This window comes from Pygoscelis adeliae, unplaced genomic scaffold (genome assembly GCF_000699105.1).
Source record: "Pygoscelis adeliae isolate BGI_AS28 unplaced genomic scaffold, ASM69910v1 Scaffold100, whole genome shotgun sequence".
Taxonomy (NCBI): domain Eukaryota; kingdom Metazoa; phylum Chordata; class Aves; order Sphenisciformes; family Spheniscidae; genus Pygoscelis; species Pygoscelis adeliae.
Genome location: NW_008824034.1, coordinates 2,867,917 through 2,888,660, shown reverse-complemented (window position 1 = coordinate 2,888,660; position 20,744 = coordinate 2,867,917). Strand labels below are relative to the sequence as shown.

At 44.2% G+C, this 20,744-nt stretch overlaps 1 protein-coding gene across 1 annotated transcript in view; it reads right to left on the bottom strand.

Annotated features, from left to right (window-relative positions):
• NRK (Nik related kinase) overlaps window positions 1-20,744 on the bottom strand; it is a 104,107-nt gene that overhangs the window by 20,523 nt on the left and 62,840 nt on the right. Inside the window, exons 16-23 of the mRNA XM_009331347.1 lie at window positions 14,617-14,748; window positions 13,709-13,776; window positions 12,019-12,134; window positions 9,034-9,131; window positions 7,599-7,717; window positions 3,862-3,955; window positions 1,177-1,350; window positions 200-329 (exon numbers count right to left, since the gene is read on the bottom strand). Of these exons, the coding sequence (XP_009329622.1) occupies window positions 200-329; window positions 1,177-1,350; window positions 3,862-3,955; window positions 7,599-7,717; window positions 9,034-9,131; window positions 12,019-12,134; window positions 13,709-13,776; window positions 14,617-14,748 (931 nt within the window). The remainder of the gene's footprint in view (window positions 1-199; window positions 330-1,176; window positions 1,351-3,861; window positions 3,956-7,598; window positions 7,718-9,033; window positions 9,132-12,018; window positions 12,135-13,708; window positions 13,777-14,616; window positions 14,749-20,744) is intronic.

Sequence of the window (20,744 nt, the reverse complement as noted above, 5' to 3'; positions counted from 1 at the left end):
ACACAGGAGCAGAGTAGAGCAAGCCACATCTGGAAGAAGGGCAGAAGCAGTACAATGAAAATTCGCAGCGATGTGGAGTTTCAGCTTCTGGAGATGTTACTGACAGTTTCCATTTCCAAGCAATAAGCCCACCCCACTCCCGAAAAAAAAAAAAAGAAACCAGGAGTGACATTTTATGAGAAGGGTAAAGCATACTCACGAGCACTACAGGAAGGTCCTACTGGACTGGTGGGAGGGGTGATTGGCAGAAGTCTAGGATCTATGAATGAAGTAAACGATGTTGTAGACGATGTACTGCTCTTTGAAGGTGTGCTTTCAGTGCACGGGGTCTACAACGAAAAACAAGAGCTGCTTCAGGAAGATGATGCTAAGGGAGCAGACAGCACACAGCAATGCGGTGTCTCTGAGGTTCAGAAGAAATGGCATGTGGCGTACTTAAGACATGAAGAACAGTCTTAAAGCAGTAGATACATGGTACAAATTCAGTGACAGAAGAGGAGGCCTGAGCAGGGAGTTGTGTCGGGATGCTCAGCCAGGCACTGCACTGAAATAACCAGTCCCCAGAAGAAGAGCAGGTCGATCACTCCCTGCTGTCTCGTCTGCAACAGGGCATTGCTCAAATCTTTTTGCAGCAAGGAGGACGCTGTTGCCTCAAGTAAGGCAGTTTAGGACGTGACCCCTGACAGAGCTGTTACCTGCCTCCAGTGACACACTTCTCCCCAGGAGCCCCTGTGCTCACAGCGGTGTTAGAGTCCCTTTGGGGCTGCCGAGACGTGCTGCCCTGGCCCCTGTGCACTCCCACCTGACACTCGGAGGGAAGCCAGGGACAATGAGCGGAGGCAGACGAGAGTGCTGCGTTGCTGACGTGACAGGTAAAGGAGCAGAGGGTTTACACAAGCCCTTCTGGATTGTGTAAAAGGGGAGAAAAAAAAGGAAGGAAAGAAAAGGGAGCAGAGAGATGGGGGCGAACAAGTGGAACAATAAAATCTGCTAGGGACCTCAAGACTTCTTACCCGTCCCCTAGATAAAACTTTTAAAGAAAAGAAGGGATGTGGTGAAAAATTTCATCATAAAAAGAGGCAGGATAGACGAAGTTAAAAGGCTCTAAATCTCAGGCTCCTAAGGGCTGGAGGAAAATGATGGTACAATTCATTCAAGCTGTAATTTATCTCTTACCTTATTCAGAGGTTTGTTCTGAAGTTCCTGGCTAGTCAGTGGCACTTTTGGTGGGTTCACAGAGGAGTCTGAAATTTGGCTTTGCTGGAGGAGATCTGGCAGGAGATAGTTCTGGTTGTTTATGCTCCAGAGGCCTTCTTGGGTGCTAGAAATTTGCTTCCCTAAAATCTGATCCTGCACAGGAGAAAATACAGTTAAACTCCACATTTAGCATACTTCCAATGCACTATGCAACTCCTGTTAATTAGGACAATAAATAATGAGCATATGGGGAGGGGTGCTCTGCATGATGCATCATGTAAAGACAAACGCTATGGAAAGATTAAAATATAAAATTAAATACAAAAGTGTGTGGCAAACACCTGAGACATCAACACTGGCTTCCACTCCTGAAGTGCTCCACAAATGTTCCTCATCTACGTTACCTCAACCACAGGTAAAGAAGCAACTTCATCCTCAGATACACTTGAGACAGAATGAAATGACTTGTCCTAATGTTACAGATCTGACCTCTGCCTACCACAGTCAGAAGCAGGTGCTTCTCGGTTCTTGACCTGCATTTAGTTCAAAGCCCCCTACCATTCATTTCATTGCTACTTTCCATTTTCTGAATTAAGAAACCTTATTCTAGAATGATGACATTCGGTAGGATCCCGTATCAGCATTTCCAGTGCAATGATGTTTGGTACTGCGGACCTCCTTACAGGATCCCACCAGCTTCAAGGAAATACTTGTAAACTATGTAAGGTGTGAGGGACCACGCAAGCTCTCTCCCTGACAGCACAAAACAGAGTCAGCGGTCGGTTTCTGGGAGTATTTGGCTAGAAGCTTTGAGAGGAAGAAAGATGGGATGTGTAAAGCAAGTGGTGTCCCAGATGGGGAGGGCAGCGCAGAGGGATCTACCCCTGGCCGTGATCGGTCAGGGTACCTGAACACCATCGGCACTGGAACGTAGATAGTGACAGAAGCCAAGTGCTACACTAGAAAATTCCTCCTGAATTACATCAAAGCAAAAAGCATCACCAAACTCGAGCAGCGTCTGGCTGGTTGAATTCAAGGCAAGTCTGTACATTGTACTGACTCTGATAAACAACCTACTGAAATCAGATCAGCTTTTTTGAATGCTGGCCAAAATATGGGGGGGAAAAAAAAGTAGATAATTCTAAAGAAAAGACATTTGCCTTTTCAAAGCCAAGTAATTAACTAGAAATCAAATTGATGCTCTTTAAGTAGTTTACATTTTAATTTAGATATAAAAAACCAAACCAAACCATACATGTCAGTATTTGAGATTAGGGAATCAAGCCAGTATGGGGCTTTTTTGTTCAGTTTTGAGTCAGACTCAGCTGAACTGAACCAACCCCCTCGTTTGAATCATTTGGGCAGTTCAGTACACCCCAACCACTTCAAACCAGTTCATGCTGATGGGCCGGGGAAAGGGATGTTGGAAGAAGTCGTGGAGACTCATGATGGCTGTTGTTGGTGAAACAGAGGTGGAAGGAACAGATAGGATTCTCCATGGGAAGGAGGGAAAAGACATCAGGGAGATTTGTAAGGAGAGGTGGCAGTCATCTGTCTGTTCTCCCTCCCATATTGTCCTCCCCAAACCCACCAGAAAATGTGACCTCCACTTTTTTCCATCCTCCCTCATCCTCAGTCTGGGCCTCAAAGACCCCATCCTTCTCCTTTCCCTCAAGTAGCCTATTTCCAATGCCCAGATATCAAGGGAAAGGGTAAGCACTGGGCTGGTTTTGCCACAAGAAAAATACTGGTTTTGCCCCGTTTATAATTCCTTCTCCAAAGCAGGGTCTTTTCTCCTCGAGAATGGTGGGACGAAGGCAAAGTGGGATGCCTTCCCCAGTCAGGAAGGATGCCACTCTGGTCTGAAGCTTTGAAATCACACCAGAGGTATGGAAAAGTCCTTTTTCTTCCCAGCCCTGCCACAGCTCACGCAAGCAGCTCTGGGAAAAACACCAGTTTCACAGCAATTTATTTTCCCTACCTGTGAAAGGAGAGTACACTCAGTAGTATGTGAGAAGTGCTCTGATGCTGACTGCAAGTCTTATTACTGTAATTTTTTTTTGTTTTGATTGCAAAGAGCATTGTTCTGCTTTGTCTGTCTTCATCTTTTCTGCACTATTATTTATCACAGGGGAAAATCCACATGACTTGAAGTCTCTAGTAGAAACTACAGCTGGGAAGGAACCACGACATGACATATGAGAAGACATGTATTTTTGCTAAGCCAGTAGGGAGAGATGAAGTGTTTTTCGCCTCTTCTGGTAATATTTTAAGTAGTAAGAGGTAGTCCTCTTTAAATTGGAATAAAAAAGGTCAGGATTTTTAAAAACAGCAACAATGCACATCAACAATAATCAACAGTATTGCTTTTCGCAACCTGCCCAGCGCTTTCAAGAAATACACTGACATCAGAAACTACTACCAGGTCAATAACAACGACAAATAAAGAAGCGCAATTTTGTACCTAAATGTAAGCATTTTTATAGGAAGCACAAAACCTGAAAGTACACATTTTTTCAAGGCTTACAGCTATAATTTGCAATGACAGAGCAGGACTTCGGAGTGAAAATGCTGCTGAGAAGAAATGGATACAGCATTTATCATGCACATTAACGATCTGACTCCCCCCCACTGTACCCACCCCCTTACAAATGGCCAAATTACCTTCTGTTCTGCGACGGTGCTTTGGGGTTTCAGTTCAATTCCATCTGGTACTCTCGTCCTTGAGAAATCTGCCACTCTGCTGCTTAGCAGTTGCCTGGTAACAAACTCCAATTAATGAACAGAACTACTTCAGGGGAAAAGAAAAAGCCCAAAAAACCAAAAACCAAAAAATCCCACATATACATGTTCAAAAGTGAGCATAATTGACATTCACTAGTTACACTTAAATGGTCTTGTACAAAAGCAGGCTTATTAGTCTGTGGATGTGCCTGAAGGGACTCGAGCCTGAGGACCACTCACTCACAGCAGGAAGCTCTCCGAACCTCGATGGAGAGCACCCCTTCATCTCCCTGCATTTCACCCATCATTTTTCAGACACTGCATAGCTCAGGCAAGTGAGAGCTGGTCCCTCAAGCTGTCATTTGAGAAGTGCCTACTTCAAAACTCATGTCTCCCCTCGTACCCTAGCCTGCGGGGTGCAATTATGAAGAAGAGTCGCTGCTCCACTGTATGTTGGTATCAGGGACCTCTCTGCCAGTGCCTACTGGGACAGGCGACACTGGAATTTCGCACTGTGAATCAGTCCCTGAAACATGGACATCCTCACCTTACGTACAAAGAAACAAAGAAAACGTTGCCCAGCGCACATAGAGACAAAAGAACGTAAGAGCTGCTGGACTGGCTGGGGCCAAAAGCCCACCTAGCCCAGTATCCTGTCTTCAACAGTGACCAAAAGGAGATACCTAAAGACAGAGTAAGAACAAGGCAAACATCTGTTGTGATATACCCCAGCATACTATTGCTTCCTACACAACCAGTGGTATCTTTGCATTTTAAACTTTTTCACCCAAGTGGAACTGCCTCAAACTTCTGTCAGCGAGGCTCTGGCCCCATTTCTGTGCATTTCCACCCCACATTATTTATTTATTCCCCTTATTTATTTATATTCATTTATTTATTACTGCAATCCATTTAAGCCTACTACATTTCTGCCTCCTTTCCAGTAATTATAAAACTGACTGGATTCAGGATGCTGGTGTGAAGGGCTCTACAGTGCTACGCCACAACTGGTAGGAGAGTATAAGGATTGTTTTAAGTGTTGCCCAATGCGATAACAAAGAAGGTTTGGTGAGAGGGCTATCGACTTAAGATGGTTGTGAAGGAGTAAAAGTTTTTGTGGCTTTTTTTTGTTGTTTATTTTTTGGTTTTGAGTCCCCCCCTTCTATGGGAGGGGCAAATATTTGCATACTAAACTTAGAAGGAATGGCAAGATATGGAGCAGGATCAATGGTGAGTGCAAGGACCCCTTCTTATCAGAAAAGCAAGCAGCAGCTGATCTTAAATGATGTCAGCCTCCCACTTATTAGGGGGAGAAAGTAATTCCTAGCCAAGCACACACCTGCACCCACCTTGTTCAAATTTTGGTAGGGAACAGCATATAAAGAGCAGAGAGAGGAAACTGAACTATACAAAATGAGTCCCAGGAAATTCAGTGTTTTCAGGGGATTGTGAATGCTGCAGGCATCAGAGAGGGAAGCACTCTCAGTAGAGTAGGAGAAATTAGCATCAATGGAATAGATATGCTATACAAGCAGGTAAGATGCTGGATCACATACACTGACATCCTTTCCTTAGAACAAAAACGTGGGTGTGTGAGGAAGAATTCTGGCTCATCTCACTGGAAAAGAAAACAAGACCAAAAGTTGTTTCACTGGTGAAAGACAGCTGCCCTTAGTCCTGGCTTCCTCAGAAATGAGCCTTCTCAGGGTGGTTAACAGGATTTGTCCAAGAGAACATGAAGCTCTTTCTATTGCATATGTGCATGTCCCAAACCTAGTCCTACTGGGCACCTCCATGAAAGCTGGAGCATGGACACCAAAAGCTGTTCCACAGCCCAGGCAAGAAGAAGAAAACACAGATTGTTTTCAATAGCCAACTAAAACCTGGCCCGAGGTGTCGCAGCCAAAGCCCACACAGAAACACTCCTACAGACTGCAAGGGGCTTCACCTCCTGCATTCACATGCTTTAGATAGCAAGGAAAACAAAACCCTTCACTTTATCCAGAATATGCTGGCTGCTGCTTTCACTTTGATCACTCCTTTTTGCTATTTACTTGGTAGTAATCAGGATATATTTCCCAAAGTATCTACCTTTTAATATAAATGACGTTCAACTGAGGTGAAGGGACTTTGTTAATAGACAAGATTATACTTTTGATTTTACAGGAGTTCTCGCAGTGGCTGTGTGCACAGGGAGGCAAACCTGACAGGGATCATCCTGCTAATTCCACTTCTCTAGAGGACTGGTGGATCTCACACACAGAGGAGATGCAAATAACACATGCAGATTTCCAAAGGCAGTGATACCACTCCTTCAAATCATTACAGCATGCAAGGATCACAGCAATCTAACACTTACACAGCAAAGTCATTGCTACAGGGTAAATCCGTATTTTTATGTAGAGTCTTTCTGAGGTCTAGGATGAATTCTATGACCTAGAGTGAATAAAACTTTTTACAGATCAGAATAAGGTGGTTTGGAAGAGGAGCAGTAAGAAAATAAAGGCATTACAGTAAAAAGACAGCTCTTTCAGGTGCACTGAATAAGCTACAAGATTTTTAACGTTCTCCCTCTTCATCCCTCAGCTTTGAAAATGAACTTCAGAAGTGCAAATCAGGAGCGCATGCAGGTGCAAAAACTCGACCTTCTTCAGAGCAGCACAGGGGAAAGGACTGGTACCAGGCCAACGCAATAGCTTGCCAACGGTGCTACAAATCTGTGCATCTCTTCCTGAAGACTGACAAAACTGCATGGGCAATTATGTCAGAAGAGCAAGAGCCTCATGCCAGAGAGCTCTGTGGCCCTGTGATAAACTTCAAAGTAAATCCTAGAACTTGAATCAAACTGAAGTCTCTTTGCAAGAAAATTAGAAGTTTCATTCATCAATACTAACAAATAATTCTGTTTGCTGTTCCAAACAGCAGGGCTGGCCAACTGATCCCTCGACTCTCTTTCACTTGGACTAGCAAGCTATTCACGCTCCATTATTTCTCAGCAGAATACACATTTTGCATGACAGGTAAAACACCACAAGACGTCAGTCACAAAATCAACAAGAGAAACTGGAAAGCTAGAGAGGAACAGTTCAGGTGAGATCAGCTTGGTACAAGCCACAGCAACTGTGCAAAATAACAATATTAAAAGTACAGCAAATCTTACAAAAACAAATCCTGCTTACACTATCCCCTCTTTACAAACAGCCCTGGTGAAGGAATCAGCTTTTCAGCAGTAATTATTTGTCCCAGAGTGAACAGACTATCTGAATACAAGGGTCATGTTTGCCTTGCTTTTTCACTGTAACCTGTATTTAGCATGAAGGTGTACGGTTTTCTTTCCCTCTCCTTTTTTCTTTCAAAAATTCCATTTAAACGTAGATCAATGTGAAGTAATCTCTATAACAGCATTACCTATTGATATTTAGTTAAAACGAGACATTTCCTCATTGTCCCAGGGCAGCAAGTCATCAAATCTTATTACACTGCATACATCTGATGGAGCAAACATTTACCCCCGGGAGTTCATTATAGTGCAATTAAACTGCTTAATTACAACCAACACAAATGACTGATAGTAACTTCAGAGGGGAGGTGGTATTTATGTATGCCAACTTTTGCCAGATATTTAGAAGTGTGTAATAAAAAGGAAGAAAATAATTAAAAAAAAAAATCAAGCCAACCTTGTGTGGTTCATGTCATCTTCATCACTGCTGCTGACTTCGTCACTTGATGAGGAATAGTCTGCTGCTTTTAAGAATGAGTTGGCACCGTCCTTCCCCTTGGCAAAGGAGCCTGGACTCTGAGTAAAGAAAACTCAGTTGATTTTTTTTCTCACAGAAGAACCCACCACTAAACAGCATGTGCAGTATTTTACTGTCCCAGCAAATAGAGTTATTGTCACTTCCACACCAAAAAAGCTTTATTAGGAAGTTGATGCTTTTGTTGGTCCATCACAAGTGGGTATTTCACACAGGAAAGTGACCTAAGCCAAAACACCTGATTTTCCTAAAAGTTGAAAGGTGACTAACTTTAGTCAGTATGTTATTTTGAATCTCAAACATTTATGATTCAATCTTCGCACTAGGAGCACAGAAGTACTTCCTTTTTCTCACGAGAAAAGGAGTGCTCTGCACCAGGAATAAAGGATTACACCGGCTTGAGTTTCGTCTCAGCCCTGGCCTACGTTGAGGCTTGCAGGGCATGCCTGAGCACAGGCTGTGCCTGCGCGGACCGGGTACGAAGCACCTTTGGGCTGGAAAGGCAATACCGACACAGCCATGGCTCACACCCGCAGGGCAGTTAGACACCCCAGTCCTACAGGAACTCGTATATAGGCCTCCCACATCATTGGCAATGGCCTAAACACAGAGTTTTCTTCAAACCTCCGATCCCTGACAAGCCAGGAGGGGTTGGGGACTCTGGTAAGCTGCAGCTGTCCCCTGCTGCCCCGCTCTGCATCCCCTGGAGCCACCCAGGCCTGCCTGCGAAGTTTTAAAATGCCAAGCATCCTGCAAACTTTTAAAACGCCAAGCATCCCACACATGAGCTCTTGCACAAGGTACTATGAGCTCCAGTGTTCTGATAGGTACCCCCCCCACACACCTCCCAAAAAACACCACCAAAGAAAAGAAATGCTTCAGTAAGACAGACAGACGAGTAGCAATCATCCTTTCCATCAGTGGCACGTCAGCAAATGGAGAGCCAGAACAGTCTTGAGTGTGTCACAGCCTGGTAGCGCATATTCCAGGCAGTTACACACCCGGTATTTGCACAAGCCACAGGCATGGTCTTGACTTCTGGGGTGCATGACAAGTGATCAACGACCTCCTGAAATATTAAAGACATACCCTTCCTTTCTAAAGATTTATGATCAGGTAGGTTCAGGGAAACTGAACTCTCCGCCGACGACCTGAGCTGGACACAAGTCAGACCTGGACCGAAAGCTGATGAGACTCGTTAATGCAGCAGTAAGCTCGAGCCAGCCCCACGCAGCCTCTCAGATAAGACTCATTAGCTAGCAAACTCAAGCACCAACAGAGGAGCTGTCTGCATAGACATGCCCTCAGTGAAAACTATGAACAAATCAAAAATATCAGTGGATTTAAAAGAACCTACTGCAATCTGGCCTGGATGAGAAACTTTTTCAGACTTCTTATGCAGCTGCAAGTGGTTCTGGGACAAAGCGTTCTCTGCCTTGGCCGGCCCTGGATTCCCTGGGGGGAAAAAAAGAAAGTCTCTTTTTTTAAATGCATGTGCAGCAGAGTGAGAGAGGGGACCAGTAAGACAAGCACACATAGTTACCACCCAAAGCAGACACCAGCCTCTGCTGACAACCTTCTTTTTTCTCTTTGTTGCAAAGGGAAATATTTTCGCTTGTTTCCCAGTGGTTCTGGATGCCACAATATTATGTATATAAATCGATACTGGTGCAGTTTAATGCTGCAAGAGTAAGATAAGCAGACCAAAACCTTGGCAACATACTCCCGCTGCGCACCAGCAACAGTTCCATGGACTGGAAGGCAGCCTGCAAGGGAAAAGGGTGAGGGCATGCTAATCCCTTCCTCTGATCCTCTTCTTGAGGGGAGACAGCTCATCACATCAGCAACTGCTGGGTATATTCCAGCACTGAAGGTGCCACCCAGCGACATTCCTGTGACTGCAGACAGGGGTCAGGGAGAGGATACAAGAGCCTGGGCCCGCGATGCACATTTTCACAAGCAAGCAGACATGGTGCCGAGATTTGGCTTTCAAAAAACTGCTGCACAAAAACAGTCTAGAGATCTGATTCCCTAAACCCAACTGGGCTGGGGGCAAACAGCTGCACCAAACTTCACCCATGAGCATGGGGTCAAGCTAAAAGCAGAAGAGAATTCACCGCTTCCCATGGCAGCACAGGGAGAACCATTTTCCGGTCCCTGCTTCCCTTGGGGCACACGAAGTGTCACTTCTCAGGTCCCACTTCCACTCTGCGCCGTGGGGAAGTAGGTAATAAGAGCCCGCATTTTTGCAGAGAGAACTGGCCCCTGCCGCGGGCCAACTCAGCATCAGGTGGCACCTCATGACACTCTCTGCCCAAGGTCAGGTATGGGTAGCAAGGAAGCTGCGGCACTATGCTTCCCTCCCAGGCGGCTTGGGGACCTACGCTTGCCACCATGCTTGCACAGCTATTGAATACCCAAGCGAACAAGACTAGGGGAGCTGGAGTCCATCTGCACGTGCTGATGCCATGTTAGGAGGGATGCTTGCAAGGAATTAAGCGAATCTTCCCTTTCAATGCACCCACTGCCCACAAAGCTACCTGGGAAGAGCAAAAGCAGCCTTGGAGAGATGCTGTCTTCTGCACACAATTCCTGATACAAGTGAAGGGAGGGAAAGCAGATGTGCCCTCCCACTGCCACTGGGACACACTAGCCAGCTCAACGTCTACCTCGTTCAGCAATTTCTCCCATGACTATCCCACTGCTACCAACAGGACTCCTTGCAAGTTAAGGGGGGAGAATTCAAGCTCATACAAATCAGGATTTGTATTTGGTAATTTAGATAGTTTTATCACAATGGCTTCATGTATTCACGCATTTTGCAAAGCTTTTAAAATTCAGAATTCCTTATTGGTCAATGAGGACCTAAGCAACTCAGCAGTATTAGCTTTAAAGTATTTATAGCCCTTTCCTGCCCAATTCATTATCCCTGTGGGTTTGAGAAAGCAACAAACTCTTTCTGGAACACCATATGCCAGAACTAGCTGCAATTTAATGACACTTAAGAACACAAGGAGACAGTTTAAACCACAAGGGAGGTTTTCTATTCTTTCCATTGCTGGTGAGGTTTTCATTTCCCCATGCCAAAATAGCACAGGAATTACATATCACGCAGACTTTGCAAAGTTGAGCTGGGCTGTTGCACATTGTTCATCTCTATGCTGTTATTCAAACATAAAATGGCATAAGAGCAAAAAGAAACAAACCCCAAGCAGTTTGAAGTGTGCTTTGGATTTCTCTTGAAGCAAAGTTTCCTATTCTGTGTAGTTAGTGAAAGCAAAACTGGCTTGATTGTGTAATAAATAAGCAATTCATTCTTCATTTATCAAGGGCTTGCAAATTAACAATGTAAGCCTCAGTTTAAAAATAAATTAACTCAGCCGCTCACTGGTGTGGTTTCAGAACATTTTTAGCATCCACCCTGCTTCGAATTGGGCGTAATTCCCCATGTCCCCCATCTTTAGTAGTCAACCTCGATGCAAAGCATCGTAACACACCACTGCTTTGCAAGGAGCTACACAAGAAATTGCCCTACGGTTGACCCACAGAAAATGCCCTTCAGAATAACAATAGAGGAACAAAGCTGTCCACTTCTGCTCCGTGTCCCCATCTGCCAGAATCTCGGGTCATGTCTCAGGAACCAGAGTCTGTACTGCAAAAAATCTGTACAACCATGAGCAAGCCCACTGCGTTCCTACACCGCTACCTGTAAGCTATCTTGGTAGCACTACGTTGCACTTTGCTTAAATTGGATGAGGCTATCTCCACATTTTAACTTCTTTTGCCTTTTTTTTCAGTTACACTACCCTTCTGCAAATAAAAGAATATTGGAGGAATGTTTCATAAGGTGCTGTACAGAGAGCCTTATGCTTCCTTCAGCCAGTACATTATTAGAGTGCAGAAATATTAGCGTACAGCAACTGCTCATCTGTATCATCTTATCAGTGGGCAATGCAAAAAAGCAGCATATGGTTATGCAGAAAATGCCAATGCGTGAACATTAATATTGAATTACATCTGTATGTCTGTAATGTTGGCTCTGCTGAGTTTCAATGGTGTCAGTAAGTGCAGCAGAACTGATTTTTTTCAATTCTTAATTGAGGCAATTCAAGTTTTCTATATGGAAATATGTTCACAGTCACTTTTTGACTCAAAAGAGGAAGTGTTTATATTTTAGGAACATGAAAGCATAAAATCCAGAGGGCTTTCAAAAGCCTATCACCAGAAGACACCGTTAAAAAAAAAATCCCATTTGCAATGCAGCACTTGACACCCTGCAGAAGCCCCTTACGTGATAGGAATTTGCACATTTTGACTGATGAATCGTTGACTTAGGAATCACCTGAGGTTGACCGGCTGCTCTGATGAGATCCTATCTCCCACTGCTTGTTGCCAGGAGTGCTGCTGCTGCTGTTTAGCTTCAGAGCATGTCCCCCGGGGGATGACTGATGAGTGTTACTAAACAGAAAGACAAAAAGCAGATCAGACTATCTCGCATGCAGGAACACAGACTGGAACAGACCACCTAGGCCACTGAATCGAGTTCCCTGCTGTCACTGTATGATATAATACACCTGATAAACAAAAATTTTATATTCATTGCTGCTCCAAGCAGGGCCACCCAGTAGTGAGAGAAGATGGAGGGGACAGTTTCCTCTGGGCAGTCATTCTGGGAGATTACAGAGATTCCCAAGTCATTACAAAATATCCTACTATATGTACTTCTCCCTTGGCCTCTTCAGTTCTGTGCCACTCCCAATTCCAAAATCTCATGGCTTTCACAAATAATGAAACATGCTCCAGTACCCTCCTAGCAGGTACATCATCACCCGCTTATCGACGGAGAAAGGAATGCATCGGACAGCAAAACAAGCTGCCAAGCCTGTGAAGTGAACCCAGAAACCCAGACTCAGAAGTCACTCACTTGTAACACTGTGGTTTACTTACATGTTTCTTTTCTGCTTTGCCTCCTATAATTCCTAAGCAGAGAGCATTTAAGGCTTGACTTCACTTAAAAGTTATTTCAGATGACGCTTCTGACTCTGGCTCATCAGAAGTGCTGCACATTATTTTGTTATGTCAGCTAAATCTACTTCCCTTTCAAATCTCTCCAACCCTAGTTTCTCACAGTATTATGTTCCCTGATTAGACATCCTGTGGGGGCTACCCTTTATCGCTGAGGTCTCTGCATCCTTGGTCTTTTCTCCTGGGATATGACAAAAGTACACTAGCCTTAAGGGCAGACTGCCAATATAGTCAAGATACATCTACAGACAGCATATTTGCCTGTTCAGGCTACTATCCAGGCAAAACAAAGCTACAGGCACAAGCTTCACAAGCTATAATTATAAGTGCCTATACAGGGAGTTGGGGCCAGACCCCCCCTCGCCAAAGTATCCAGGCACCTAACTGCCCTTTGAAATCAATGCCGCCGGCGCTGATGTGGAGCATCTGCAAGAGCATCCGGGCAGCCCTGACCAGCGCCACTCCCACCTGCCATCGTAAGTGCCAACAGGCTTGGATCTCAAGTAACCTGCACCTTCAGCAGCCACTTACTCTAATGTGAAGGGAAAGTAAAGCATCACCAAATCACAAGAAGTTAAATGACTGCACAACATGCTGCCCGTTCACTGGGAAACGTATGCACAACTTGCATGCAACCCACTCGGGCATGCCAAACGGGCTGAACCAAATGAAACAACTCATTGCAGGAACTATTACAGATGGAACAGCCCTTACATATTAGAAATACTGCTTTCCAGCAGAAGACAGAACTACCTTGCATGAAAAGAAGGAGGAGATCTACGAGAGGCTTGTTTCTCTTTAAATCAGTTACGTCAATCATTAAAAGGAAGCTGGCTTAGACACTGACTTAAAAGACAAAATAACTGTAACTGCTATTAAATGAGGTATGAAGCCATGTCAGTTTTGGTGTTACTGAGGCTACGGCTTTGTTTTTAATAAATTGGCTTTAGTTTTCCTACTGACAAGAAATCAGCATTAGTATAAGCTTAAAACACTTAAGACCTTACCTTGAAAGGCATCTCTGATGGCCAGGCTGATCCCTGCTGTAAAATTTAGAGGTTGTCCTTTCTGGAACCTTAAGGATTTAATTAAATGTTTTAAGGTTGTTACTGGTATTTTAGACTCAGTTAATAAACCTAATGCTTACCCTGTATCAATGCAAAAATAAGACTAACCAACATAAATGAATAATGCTTCAGTGGGACCTGTGGAGAGGTATTCCATGATATCCACACTGGAAGCTGCAAGTCAGCAGTAGGTGCTTCCAATTTGCTCCAAGCCTGTGCAATCTATCAGGGTGCAGACTGCAAGTGGTTTGCACCTTTCCCTAGAGTCAGCATTATTCTTGGTCAATATTTAAAGCAGACAGGGAAACGCATCTGCAGCCACTTAATGCAGCTTTCCCTAGGTGGTGGATTACCTTATGTTGCTACCAAAGGGCTGGGGGAAGAGAGACACACACCCTCCCCGGTGTCCAACTGCAAAGTAATAAAATGAATACACGCACGCATGCACATACACATCCCCACACAAATATTCTTGTACTTGTTCTCAGAAATTCTGTTAAAAAGAGAAATACGCCATCACCTGAATTACACAAAGTAATGAGCTCTTCTGCAACAAGCCAGTTTTTTCACAGCAAGGGCACCAACTACAAATAGTTGGTCTAACAAAAGAAGTGTATCTGCATTCGCAGATCCCGCAGGATATTATATACTTACACATAAACTCAGAACACTGACCTGCTTATAAATTCGTATCTTGTTTCTAGATTACTGAGACCCAGTTAATGTACAAGCAATGAGATTTTCACTGAGTTTTGTGAAGTCTGGAGGATGGATACTACACAGCGCAGGGGAACTGAGTGGAGTGCTACTAACCACCGACAGTGCCAAACACCCCGAGTTTCACATACCTTTGGGGGTTGTTCTTCGTTTTGACTCAAGCTCCAGAATACGTCATCCTGCACAGGGCTGAGTGGTGTCGTCACCATATCTGACAGTGAACTGCTGTGGTAAACCTCCTTACTGGCCAGGAAATTTTCACACTTGAAACAAATAAAACACATGTTGAATTGTACTTCCCTGCCTATATAACAGGTCCCAATCTCAACAGATATCAATGGTTCTGTTTGTGACATCAAATTTTTAGTAAATGTACAAGAAGTATTGTGTTTGGATATAGCCCTTACTCACCTTGTTCCCTGCGAAGTTATTAATTTCCAGTATATTAGCATGTTAGGCACAAATATTTCAAGGTGAAGGGGACAATAAAAAGAAATAGTAAAAACATCTATGCTGTACATATGTCTCTGTACATATACCTCCCCTTCTTAAATCTATGGAGAAGCTAACAGGTCATTGGCAATGCACAGCAACTGCTTAACTGGATGATGCAAAAATTACTGTTTGCATTTCATTCAAACCTGACCAATGCTTCCATTTCAGAATTTAGATAGTACAATCACTGGGGGAACCCACCTCCCCTAAGTTAGATGTTGACTTCCAAAGTAGCCTTTGCAAGCCCACCATCAACCTAGAGTCAATGGAGACGAACTGCCAGCTGGAAGCGCTTTCAACTCTCCACTGGTTACGAGGGTGCCCTGGCCCTCCTCTGTAACAGATTTTTCAATTACTTGGAAAAAATCAGACTTGAGAATGCAGTAAGAAAGAAATAAGAAACTATGCTCAGCTACACCTCATGGCTAGTCACGTCCAGGTGCTCCCATTGTGACCGCCTGTGTTTAAAAGATATCTTCAAAGGTATCAAATTAGAGCATTAGGATAGCAAATGCCCTAATCGGCGGTAGGTGCGTGTGGGGGGGGGTGGTGTGTGTGCAAGCAATCAATCACTTCCTTACAAAGTCTTCATTCCAAGGGAACAACAAGTAAGCAGTCTAAAACTCAAGCTAAAATACTCAAAATTTGGTCCTCTGATTCTTTCTGTATTTAAAAGAAAAAAGAAAAAAAAAAAAGGAGAAAAGAAAAGAAGGAAAGGTCCCTTAAATTCTACACACTAATGATCTGTCACACCAGCATCTTCCAAAGGGGAAGAAAGGCAGAGAGCTAAAAATGTCAACTGAATGTACTGATCCTCCCTGAAATGCGAAATCCTCTTGGACACAAGACCGAGACAGAACACATGGAAACGCTGTGTGACCTGGGCCCGTCTTGAGGGATTGCTATGCTAGAACCAATTTGATGTTACAGAAATAGAAAAAATATTAGAGAAATGCCTGAAGCTGTACCACTTCGTGCTTTACCTTGTCAGACCTCCCATGCAAAGCAAGACCGGGGCTCTCCAGAGACACCCACAGCTGGCAGGAACGCCACGGGCTGATGTCCTTCCCGCATCGGGAGGGAGCCCGTGCCCCGGCACGCTAACACACCTCTGCTGGGGGGCAGCTCTTCCTCAAACGCACGGCAAGGCCAGCATCCCCACCACTTACAGGCCTAAGAAAAAGAGGCTGGCAATTTTTGTCTGAGTCAAAGTTCAAACTCTTGTGTCCTGATTGAGTTACTGCAACTCAGACCAGAGAGAGCTGCAGTTCAGTTTCCCCAAAGAATGACTCAGACGAATATTTTAGTGATTTATCAGCCCAAGTCTATAAAATTCTCCAGTTACCCAGTCTAAAAAAGTAAAACACAGTAACTGAAAACTGCACACAGCTTTTCAATAATATAATATGATTATGAACTCCCTATAACTCTACAAGACTAATTATTTCATAGGAACAATGTTCAAAATCACTTAAATATTGACAGGTAGTAATTCTAAAACTAGTTAAAGATGCCAAGCATCCACTCAACCGTCCCATCACAACCTCCCAGACCAGCATGGCAAAGTCAGCTGTCAAAAAACAGTCCTGAGAAGTTCACCTAGTTAAATATTCAGGTGCTTTTTCTGCCTTTTTGGGACAATATGTCCTGTTGATTCCCTTTACAGAAAACAGCCTTTTCAGCAGTTATAACATCTCATAATCCATGTCCTTTCATTTTGTCAAAATTACTTTTTGTCCAACATGATTGTCACTTATAGTAGTTTTTTAGTTAACCAGAATTATTTCAACAGCGAAGTGTTCCCCTGAAATGATTCATCGTGGGTATAGGAGTAGGTTTTATAGCAAGTGTATTATTATCAGAATATAGGAAGATTTTTCCTCCTTGACAGTTTTTCAAGAAGATACTTACATTTCTTCCTAAATTCCAGCTTTTGAGTCCTGCAGACTACTGGAAAACTATTTGTGCTTAAAAGCATGGATGAGCTTTGCTGAATCATGATATAAGTGACTGGGTGAATCCAAACTCTGCCGATGGTACCCACATACCTTCTTTGGGCAGAGACAAACCAGTAGACCAGCAGTTCCATGTAAAGCCAAGAAGTGACGCCTGCTTTTGGGATGATTTCTGTAGGACCTACAAGACCTTACAATTCTACAGCAAGCCAAAAATGTCTCAGATAACCCCCAAAATCATAGTGTTTGACAATGCCCTTAAGTTTTACAGATAAAATAATTTGTATGGGGGGAAAAAAATTCAAAAAAACACCTAACAATGATTCTAAACTACTCAGACTGGAGCCTTAAATTGTTTTTATTGTAAGTAATACTGAAAGAACAGCAGCTCCTCTCATGCAGAGAAAGCACTGATAGACAAAGTTACCTACTATGTGTCTTCAAACCATAAAGGCACACACATAACAGAGCTAAGGAAAAGGACCCTTTGCTTCCTGAAATTATAACATAAGGTGATATAGTACAAAAGACTGATTACTAGAGTTAGTTTAAAAAGATTTAGGAGGCAGAAGTTTTAAAAAGACAGGCTGCACTGCTTTTTGGAAGATGCCTAAGTTACTAATTTGAACTGAATCTACATACAGGGGGTAGGTAAGTACAACTGTTTTTACAAAACAGCATAAGGAAAATTATTTTCTTAAACTTCTGAGCCAATCTGCTCTGGGATACTGGGTCAATCCATGACCTAATGCTATTTCTTCTAATATTGTTAGCTTTTTTGTTCTGTTTCAGCCACATTACTCCAGACAATAGAGGAGATCTAGCTAGCAAATCATACAGGAAAACCACAGAGTCACTTAAAAAACGGAGTTCATTTCAGACGTGAGCTAAATTCCTCCACTAGTCAGGCAGCAGGAGACGCTGGGCAGAGAAACGGACTCAGTGACTTTGTTCAAGAAGTCTCTGTGAAATTCTGCAGGTAACCCAGAATGGCTCATCCCACACCACCACAATCAGAGCGCCAGATCTGCTACCGCGCTGCAGCAAACACAAAACAGGTACAAACCAGGTGGAAATGGTACACTCTGATCTGGTAATATCTCACATGTCCCTTACCAGACAGATAGGATACAAGACACTGAGAAATCATGCACCCTGCACCTCAGGGGCTGTGTTAAGATTTCCAGTGAAATAATTCTGAGAGAGATTTGGGCAACCAGGATGTGCCACAAAATCTCACAGAATACGATCGTTTAAAAGAAGAAGTCATTTTTGTCTGAGCAGAGCAGTGATGACAGATGATCCCTCTCTGGCAAACCTGGTTGGAAGTTCTTCAGCACAAGACATCTGTGATGAATTCAGCTTGCATTTTAACTCCGCAGTTCACTTTTATTTTAAATCAACAAGGCACCCACGTATCGAACTTCACAAGTATATTGCTGTGAGTCTTTTAATCTCCAGGTGACTAACCGGCCCATCACGCATATTGCCTTAACACTTCATACTTTTAATGCAGGCAGCATATCCAAACGTGCCGCTATTAGCATCAACAGCTACTGCCAACCAACAAAAGGAAACACCATCCTTTAGAGGATTTACAAATTACCCATTGAAGTTCATCTGGTCTCCATGCTAACACAGCAGGTAAGAGTACAGATTGGCTTCTCCCTGTCCACACAGTCTCTATCAGCTGGAGCACTGACATAGTGAGTGGGTAACAGGGCAGCTACCAGCAGGGCGTGAAATCACACCGTAACAACCGTGTATCACTCACTGCTATTATCCTTAAGTAACACCATCACTTTAAACAGCATAAAATTTTTATAGTGTAGTTTCCATCAAGGAACGTGAAAGAGGTTGGTAAATACTGCTTCATTCCTCACCACTCCCCTCGGCACCTGGGAGAGGTACTACCAAACAGAGAAACACCGACAGGGTGCAAAGAAATGAAGTGACTTGTCCTAGGTGACACAGCCAGCCTAGAACGTAGCTCTTTTCATCCTGTGAGTGGCATTTTAACAGGGCAGGACTACCCTCTGTACAGCCACTGTGCTCCTGCAGAATCCCAAATGCCCAGCAATAAACTATGGACTCTCCCACTTCCATTGCAGGGCTAAAATATTTGCCTCAAGGAAGCTGCCAGCCCCTACTGAAGGCTAAGATACAAATGTCCTTCTTGTAGACCTTGCAACAGCCCTCCAGTGATTTGATGCTACAAGCCAGACCATCAACTCAGCCCGGTTATAATACTCGTGACTTGAAATGACAAACAGGCCCTGGAAAAAAGGACGTGAGAAGATACACAAATATTTTCCCAGGTAAAAGCTATCAGGTGAAACGGGACCTTTCCTCTCCCAACAGCTGTCTGTGGTGATTCTTCCATCATCACCATACAGCAACCTGAACAGGAAAGACACAGGGAGGCTTTGACTTAAAGACGCTAACGGCCAGCTATTACCTGCCTCCCACAGACTCACTCCAGAGCATAAACAAAAGCAGAAGGATAGGGGAGAGCTGAGCCAGGGAGCCTGATCCACAAGGACCCTGGCTTTTGGGGAAGGAGGGGCTATGGAGTGCTTTGCGAAGCACAGCCTGAGAAAAAGGCAGAACATGAGAATGGTGCTATGAGGAAGGCTGACTCAGGACATGCTGAGCTTGACATCGCCAATATATGGAGCTGCTAACGAGGGCATGATTTTTAAGGCATGACCATATCTTGCTTTTTAAGGCACTGTCCATATCCTGCTGGGGGACTTCAATCACCCCAATATCCGCTGGAAAAGTAGCACAGCAAGCTGTAGGCAATCCAGGAGACTCCTGGAGTGCACTGAGGATAACTTCTTAAGCCAGGTAATAGACAGCCCTACCAGAGGGGATGCGATACTGGACCTGATGTCACCAATGCAAGTGAGCTACCGGTGACATCACGACTGGAGGCAGCTTGGGCTGCAGTGGTCATGCACTGGTGGAGTTCACAGTCCTGAGGGATATGGGTCAGGCGAAGAGTAAAGTCAGGACCCTGAATTTTAGGAAAGCAAACTTCCAGCTGTTCAAGGAGTCAGGGGGTCAATGTGACCCCCTGGGAAACTGCCCTCAGGGACAAGGGAGCAGAACAGAGCTGGCAGATCTTTAAGGACGCTTTCCATACAGCGCAAGAGCTCTTGATCTCCAGGTGTAAGAAATCAGGAAAGGAAGGCAAGAGACCAGCAAGGCTGAGTCAAGACCAGCTGGTCAAACTAAAGGGCAAGAAGGAAATATGCACAGGCAGTGGAAGCAGGGACAGGTATCCTGGGAAGAGTATAAGGACGCTGCCCAGTTGTGTAGAGATGGGGTCAGGAAGGCCAAGGTGAGGCTGGAGCTGAACTTGGCAAGGGATGCAAAGAATAATAATAAGGGCTTCTACAGGTATGTCAGCCAGAAAAGGAAGGTCAAAGAAAGTATACCCCCCCAATGAACGCGACTGGCAAACTGGTAACAACGGACGAGGAGAAGGCTGAGGCACTCAACAACATTTCTGCCTCAGTCTTCACTGGCAACCTCTCTTCCCACACCCCTCGAGTGGATGGACTGCAAGACAGAGACTGGGAGAGCAAAGTCTCTCCCACTGTAAGAGAAGATCAGGTTCGAGACCACCTGAGGAACATGAACATACATAAGTCTACGGGACCTGATGAGATGCATCCCAGAGAGCTGAGGGAATTGGCTGATGTAGTTGCCAAGTCACTCTCCATGATACTTGAAAAGTCATGGCAGTCAGGTGAAGTCCCCGGTGACTGGAAAAAGGGAAACATTGCACCCATTTTTAAAAA